Raw genomic sequence first — 7,504 nt, 5'->3', positions numbered from 1 at the left:
GGCGCACAGGAAGCAGGAGGTGCTCGATAGCCCCGACCGGGGGCGCTGGGAGGGGCGGCGCGGGTGATTCAGCCGACACTTCTCCCACCTGCGCTCGCGGGGCGCGGGCGGGCGGTGGGCGGGGCGGCCAGTCAGTGGGCGGTCCTGGTCCGCCAGTGGGCGTGGCCAGCCGTGGCCTCTGTCCGCGCCCCGCCCTGGGCGCCTACCCCCGGGCCCCGGGCCCCCCCACCCCCGGCCTCCAGCTCCCTGCCGCCCCCTCGACAACGCCTGGTGCGCCCGCGCGCCCGCCCATGGCTGGGAAGGTGCTGTCGCTGCTGCCGCCGTTGCTGCTGGCCGCGGCGGGCCTCGCCGGGCTCCTACTGCTGTGCGTCCCCACTCGAGACATCTGGGAGCTGCCCGCCCTCAAGGTGCACGCTCGGGCATCCGGCGCAGTCCGCGGAGTTGCGGGCCCCGGCTGGGAGGCTTGGACCCGAGCAGGGCCAGGCTGCGCTCCCGCGGCAGCCGGGGACCCCCACCCGCGCTGCGCTGCGCTCCTGGCCGGGCGGGGGGTGGAGTCCCGGGAACTCCCCGCTCGCGGTGCCCGTCGCGTACGTAGCCTTGTCAGGGACGCGGCCGAGAAGCTGTCTCTCCGCTCCCCAGATGCAGCCCCAGGACGCCCCAGGCTGCGGCTGGACCCGCCGCCCCCAGCCCTGTGCTGCGCCCCGGGGATGCATACCCTCAGGGTTCAGTCAGATGGGGTGCGGCGGGCGTCAGAGCCTAGGGACCCCTCCCACCCACCCGGCGGCCCTGACAGTGCGGGGTCTGCCCTTGAGGGGCGCCCGGTGGGAGGACAGGCCCGGCTGGTCCTAGAGGCGTTGGGGTGGGCTAGGCCAGATCTGCTCCCGCCAGGCTCCTGCAGTCCTGCCGGCTCCCTTGACCCTTTATTGGACTGGTAGGCAGAGAGCTTTGCTGGGGGCATGTGGGTGCTCCAAGCCAAGCCCCAGCAGCCCAGGATGGGAGGTCGCAGGAGTGGGCGCTCTGTAGCCAAGGGCCACAGCTTGGGGGCTGCTGACAGGCTGGGCGGCGGTTAGCCCGCTGATGCTGCTGTTCCCGGGGTTGGGGAATGGGCCTGGAGAGGCCCCTTTCCCCTGCTCAAGAGGGCACGGGCTCCAGTGGGGCTCTCAGTGCTGGGAGCCTGGCCCTTGGAACTGCAAGGAAGGCCCACGTGGCCCCTCTCAGCTCTGCAGGACCCAGCTCAGAGGTGCTGGCCTTGAGGCTCAGGGAGGGGGCGAGGCATGCTTCCACATCCTGAGGCTGGGCTGAGGTCAGAGAGGTAGGGACACAGACGTGGAGAAAGCGTGGGTGCAGGTGTTCCTGCAGCTGGGTTTCTCTACTGCAACCTGGGGACCTCACGTCCCTGGGGCGTTTCCGAGGGTGGTCCCGGGACTTTTCTGACACTGACACAACCCTTCAGCTTGCCCTTGCCAGGAAAGTTCCTGCAGTCAGAGGAGAAGAGGCTCCTGGCTGTCTACCCCTGCCCCCATTCTCTCCCCTACCGAGCCGTGTCTCTGTGGTCGTCCCTGCCGCCTGAACCCCAGTACTTCATTCTGGAGGTTCCAACCTTGCCACGGGGTGGGGGTGGGGGGAGACCCGGGGAGCCAAGGGGCGTGGCCTCAGGTCCCCACCCTCACCCCCGTTCCCAGTACGGCATTGTCCTGGACGCGGGCTCTTCGCACACGTCCATGTTCATCTACAAGTGGCCTGCAGACAAGGAGAATGACACAGGCATCGTGGGCCAGCACAGCTCCTGTAATGTACGCGGTAAGGCCCCCCGCGCCTGGACACCCGCTCCACTCACTGTAGGGCCTCAGGCGCCCTCTCTGGCCTTAGCCTCTGAAGCCAGGCGCCTTGGCTCGGTGCCACTGGGGCCTGCTCCAGGAAGCAGCCGCAGGAGCCTCCAAAAGAGGCTGGGACCTTGGGCCTGGGAGAGGCCACAGGCAGTTCATTCTAGAAGGTAAGCCTCAGGCAGTGACTGGGAGGTTTGGGCTTTGCCTGGCCCAAGACTGGCACACCCAGGCAGGCCCCTTGGGAGGCTAGGCCAGATTGACAATGCCTAGTGCTTTATCCTGGCACCTGGGCCCACACCCATGGGCGGGCAGCAGCCTTAGAGACTGGGTGGCCCAAAGGCAGGTAGGCCCTTTTGTCTCTGAGGGCTTAAACTGGGAAGGTGTGTCCAAGCTGCCACCGGGCTTGGGAGCCCAAGGTCCCCAGCCCTCCCGGCCCATGGCTCTTCCAGGGGCTGGCTGTCAGGCTTGGGCCCATCTCCCTGTCCCCCTCCAGGAGGGGGCATCTCCAGCTACGCAGACGACCCTTCCAGGGCTGGCCAGAGTCTCGTTGAATGCCTGGACCAGGCGCTTCAGGAGGTGCCCGAGGAGAGCCATGTGCACACGCCCCTCTACCTGGGAGCCACAGCAGGCATGCGCCTGCTCAAGTGAGTGTGCCCTTGACCTTCCTGGTCTCCACAAGAGCCTCAGCATAGGGTGGGCCCCACACACCCTCAGCAGCGGCCCTGAGCGGGGACCCACGCTGCCGACCGGCCACACACGGTGCACCCCAGCAGCAGGATCTTGGCTCCCTGGCGAGGATGGCCCTCAGAGTCCTCCCTGTGTTATAGCCTGACCAGTCCCGAGGCCTCGGCCAATGTGCTCGCGGCTGTGACCCGGACGCTGACCCGGTATCCCTTCGATTTCCGTGGTGCCCACATCCTCTCGGGCCAGGACGAGGGGGTGTTCGGTTGGGTGACGGCCAACTACCTGCTGGAGAACTTCATCAAGGTGGGCCCGATGGTCAGCCCAGCGAGCCAGGGGGCGTGGCACCCACCCACCAGCTGACCCCCACCCTCCGCTCCCCACAGTATGGCTGGGTGGGCCGGTGGTTCCGGCCAAGGAAGGGGACGCTGGGGGCCATGGACCTGGGGGGCGCCTCCACACAGATCACCTTCGAGACGGCCAGCCCAGCCGAGGATCCAGCCAATGAGGTCCGGCTGCGGCTCTATGGCCAGCACTACTGCGTCTACACCCACAGCTTCCTCTGCTATGGCCGTGACCAGGTCCTCCGGAGGCTGCTGGCTGGTGCACTCCAGGTGCCCCACCACCCCTGGCCCGCCTGCACCGCTGTGCCCTCCTGGAGGGAGGGGGGTGAGAAGAGATGGGAGCTGAGGGTTCAGAGCAGAGACTGGACCGAGGAGGGCTCCTCCGGCAACAGGAACCAAAGCTGGGTTGTAATCAGCTGGCAGGATAGATGCGGAGGGATCCTTCCTGGGGAAAAGCCAAGTGGTGGTGGGGTGGGGGGAGGGGGTCTGGTGAGTGCCTGACTGGGGGGAAAGGGGGGCCAGGGCCAGGTCTCCAAAGGCCTGGATTTTGTCCAGCAGATAAAGGGAAGCCATAGATTGCTCCTGAGTGCAGAAAGCGATGTTGCCCAAGCGGGACTTACGAGAGAGTCAACAGGCAGGGCCTCTGGGGAGGCTTTCCAAAGGCCCTGGGCAAGGGGTAGCGGGCAGACTCTGGAGGAAGAGTGATGCCTATCACAGCCCTACATTCCCCTAGACCCACGGCTTCCACCCTTGCTGGCCGAGGGGCTATTCTACCCAAGTGCTGCTTCAGGACGTGTATGAGTCTCCGTGTACCGCGGCCCAGCGGCCCCAGACCTTCAACAGCAGCGCCCGGGTCAGCCTGGCAGGGAGCAGCGACCCTGCCCTCTGCCGTGGCCTCATCTTAGGACTCTTCAATTTCTCCTCCTGCCGCTTCTCCCGATGTTCCTTTAATGGCATCTTCCAGCCCCCAGTGGCTGGGAACTTCATGGTGAGTCCAGGGGGTGGGAGTGGGGGCGGGTGCCCTGTGGCGTGTGGGGCCTGCTCATGGGGAGACCGTACCCCCCTTGCAGGCCTTCTCTGCTTTCTTCTACACCGTGGACTTCCTAAGGTCTGTGATGGGGCTTCCCGTGGCAACCCTGCAGCAGCTGGAGACAGCTGTAGTCACCGTCTGCAACCAGACGTGGAGTCAGGTGAGGCCTACTCCCGCCTTCCCCGGGGTTGCGCAGGAGGCCCCGGTCAGCTGGCATCATGCCTCCCTGAGGCCCGACCCTAGAACCGAGATCTGGAGGACAGAGCGAATAGCAAAGGCCCCGTGGCAGCAGGGCGCACAGAGGGAGATGGGGTGGGGACTGGTTGCAGCGGGAAGGACCGACGGAGTTTAGGGGTGGGGAAGCCAGACTTTGAAGACAACACCCAGGCTTCTGGGGCCTGCCACCGGTTAGACGCTGTTACCAAGTAAAGGAAGAGGAAAGCGCTTACTCAGGCGGAGTGTCAGGTGTCTGCCAGACCCCGGGAGAAACACAGTGTCTGTGGGCTCTGGTGGTGACCGAGGCCCCGTCCTGTCTTCTCTGGGTCTAGTCGCGGGCAGACTTAGGGGGCGCGGGGAAGCGGGGGACAAAAGGCCAGCCCAAGGTCCATGCGGAGGGCCTGGAGCTTCTCCTGTTGCCCTGACCACGGGCTAAGGTCGCTGCCAGCCTGCTGCGCCCTGGGTGGTCATCCCTGCTGTGCCCCCCCCGGGGCCCACCTCCAAGGCAGGGGTGTCCACTGCCATCCATCCACAAATCATACTGTCCTTCCTGGAGGGCACAGTCCTGCCCTGGGGGGGGGGGGGGAGGAGGTGGCCCCTCTGGCCCCTCACTGCCCGTGCGTGTGTGTTGGGGGAGGGGTGCGGCACGCCGCCGGCCACCGCTCCTCGTGGGCCGGGACCTCCAGGTGGCGGCCGGCCCGACAGTCTCGCCCGCGCGTCCCAGCTGCAGGCTAAGGCTCCAGGGCAGCGGGCCCGCCTGCCCGACTACTGCGCGGGGGCCATGTTCGTGCAGCAGCTGCTGAGCCGCGGCTACGGCTTCGACGAGCGCGCCTTCGGAGGGGTGACCTTCCAGAGCAAGGTAGGAGCTGGCGGGGGTGGGGGTGGGGGACCCCCGGGCCGCGCGGAGGCTGAGGCCGTGCCCCTCGCCCGCAGGCCGGGGACACCGCGGTCGGCTGGGCGCTCGGCTACATGCTCAACCTGACCAACCTGATCCCCGCCGAGCCGCCGGAGCTGCGCAAGGGCACAGACTTCAGGTCCTGGGTCGCGCTTCTCCTGCTCTTCGCCGCCATGCTTCTGGCCGCCGTGGTCCTGCTGCTGCGCCAGGCGCGCTCGGCCGGGGCGTCGAGCGCCATCTAGCGGCGGGCCGGGTCCCGGCTCCCCGTCCCACCCGTGACGCCTCCGCCCCCAACGCTGCTCCGGCCGAGACTGGGGGCCGGGCCCACGGGGGACCGGGGTGGGCGAAGGGAGCCACCTCCGGCCCCTGCCTGCCTGCTGCAGCCTTCTCCAGCCTCCAAGGTCTCCTGCTCCTCCCCGCCCCCCCCCCCCCACTTCCTGGGGGTGGGGGATTCAGACCTCCCCGGAGCCCTGGGCGGGTGACTTCAGGACTGGGTGTCTAGGGACCCCCACCCCGCCCTCGGGAGTCTGGGTCTGCATCGGGGCGGTCAGAGCCCACAGGCTGGGAACGCAGCGCTTCCTTGTGACAATTTTGTAATAAAAGCTTCTTCCTAGAGCAGCGGAATGTTCCGAGGGTGGGGCCTCCTTGCTGCTGCCTGCCCTCCCTCCCTCCCTCCCCACAGCTATGTTGGCCAGGAAGGCCCGCTGCTGGTCCCCAGGGTGGCCCCGGGCTCCTTCTCCTTCCTTCTTCTCTGGGCCCGGACCGGAGCGGTGAGGGAACCCTGGTTCCCTGGTCCCCTGCTCCCAGTGTGTGGCCTGGAGTAGCTGTGGGGTGGCCGAGCCAACACAGACCCCGTGTCCCCTGAGTCTTCTCCGGCCAGCAGTGCCCTTGCGGCACCTCCAGATCTGCATCAGTGACCCAAGCAAGATTGGAGCTGGGCCCTGGCCTGGAATTGGCCTGGGGGTGGGGGTGAGGGCGGGGAGCGTGGAGGTGGTGGAAATAGTGGGCAAGGCAGCTGTCTGGCTGCAGTCAGTGCTGGAAGAGTGAGGGGGGCGGTGGACAGACCCTCGGCAGGGCAGGAAGCGGTGTTGGGGGCTGTTGTGATCAGGACCAGGAGGGCCGTGGGGCCCATTGCTCAGAGAGACGAATCCCGTGAAGAGGCTGGGCTGTAAAGCCCAGGGGCCACCACACTGGGACGCGGCTCCCTTCCTGCCTGGGTGTGGTCTTCCGCACCCCCAAGAAGCACCAGGTGCCCCCACCTGCCGCTCCTGCAACCTCCTCCCCCAAACACTGTTGCACTGTTTGTTAATTTAATTTTTTAATTTTTCCCCAGCATGGGAAGGCCTGGTCTTGCCTGTGTCTCCCTGCCCCCAACCTTTCTAGAAAGTGAGTGCAGACACCATTTCTGTCTGGTCATTGCCCTGAGGGCAGCGCTTGCTCTGGGGTTTTGAGCCATTTCACGAGCCCCCCCCCGAGGGCAGCCAGCCCTACCTTTGGGATTGTGACACAAAGGGCTGAGAAGACTCATCGGGTGTGGAGGCTCACCCCTGTTCTCTCGGCAAGGTGAGCCGGAGGGAGGTTTCCAGGTGGCAGGGGTGGCTGTGCTCTCTGGAGGCAACCGGTGCGCTGTAAGGGTGTGCATCCATAGGTGCGTGCTGCCTTGAGGCCTCGGGGAGCTAAGGGCTGTCACCTAGGGACCGTGGACAGCTCCCAGCCGCTCCAGGTCGCTCTTGCCCCCTGGCGGCCTCACTGAGAGCAGCCGCCCCATTCCCCCGAGCGGTCACCAGCACCCGCCTGGTTCTGCGAGTGTCTGCTGCTGTCCGTGTGTCCCTGAGGGCCCAGGTGCGGACGCACCTGTCCACCCGTGTGCGCCTGGTGTCCCTGTGTTCCTGGGGCTCGCGCCTCCAGGCCCAAGGCAGGTGCCCCCCTCCAGCGGGGCGGAGGTCGGGTGGGCATTGACGACAGAGAGGGGACCCGAGGGAAGTGTGTCCCGCGGAAGCCCACCCCAGGCCTAGCCGGGTTTGTGGAGGACAGAGAAGGCCCCCGGCTGCAGAGGCCACAGAAGTCGGGGCGCCCCGAGGCCCCGAGCGAGGAGGTGGAATCGGAACTAGAGGAAGGGGGAGGGGGCGCAACCTGGAGGCGCCGGCCCGCCCCCGCAGGTGGAGCGCGCAGGCGCACTCCCCGAGCGCCTCCCGCCGCCGCGCCTGGATCCCGGATCCTTTGCCGCAGCGTCAGCGCCGCCGCCGCCGCCTCTTTTCCGCCTCCTTTCCTCCTCCGTCTCCGCCTCCGCTCCCTCCTCCTGCTCCGGCTCCTCCGCCTCCCGGACGCGGCGCCCGCAGCCCGCGCCGAGCCCCGGGCCGCGCGGTGCCATGCTGCCCCGGCGGCGGCGCTGAAGGATGGCGACGCCGGTCCCTCCGCCCTCCCCGCGACACCTGCGGCTGCTGCGGCTGCTGCTCTCCGGCCTCGTCCTCGGCGCGGCCCTGCGCGGTGCCTCCGCCGGCCGCCCGGGTGA

At 67.7% G+C, this 7,504-nt stretch overlaps 2 protein-coding genes across 3 annotated transcripts in view; both read left to right on the top strand.

Moving 5' to 3' along the window:
* Positions 1-244: 244 nt before the first annotated feature.
* ENTPD2 (ectonucleoside triphosphate diphosphohydrolase 2) lies at positions 245-5,620 on the top strand. Of its 2 annotated transcripts, XM_040460260.1 has the most exons (9): positions 245-407; positions 1,683-1,800; positions 2,320-2,470; positions 2,654-2,813; positions 2,894-3,121; positions 3,585-3,839; positions 3,922-4,041; positions 4,822-4,956; positions 5,031-5,620. In XM_040460260.1, exons 1-9 carry the CDS (start codon positions 291-293, stop codon positions 5,232-5,234), a joined length of 1,488 nt encoding a protein of 495 aa, XP_040316194.1. In that variant the 5' UTR covers positions 245-290; the 3' UTR covers positions 5,235-5,620. The 2 variants fall into 2 exon arrangements, with proteins under 2 accessions (XP_040316194.1, XP_040316195.1); XM_040460261.1 differs by lacking the exon at positions 2,894-3,121.
* Positions 5,621-7,189: 1,569 nt separating this feature from the next.
* NPDC1 (neural proliferation, differentiation and control 1) overlaps positions 7,190-7,504 on the top strand; it is a 6,158-nt gene continuing 5,843 nt past the window's right edge. The window contains exon 1 of the mRNA XM_040460263.1: positions 7,190-7,500. Coding sequence (XP_040316197.1) covers positions 7,389-7,500 — 112 coding nt within the window. The 5' untranslated portion in view covers positions 7,190-7,388. The remainder of the gene's footprint in view (positions 7,501-7,504) is intronic.

The sequence above is a fragment of the Herpailurus yagouaroundi genome, unplaced genomic scaffold, assembly GCF_014898765.1.
Source record: "Herpailurus yagouaroundi ecotype Mexico unplaced genomic scaffold, PumYag 249, whole genome shotgun sequence".
Classification (NCBI taxonomy): Eukaryota; Metazoa; Chordata; class Mammalia; order Carnivora; family Felidae; genus Herpailurus; species Herpailurus yagouaroundi.
Note: the sequence above shows the minus strand (reverse complement) of the source record. Positions and strands in the feature narration are given on the sequence as shown.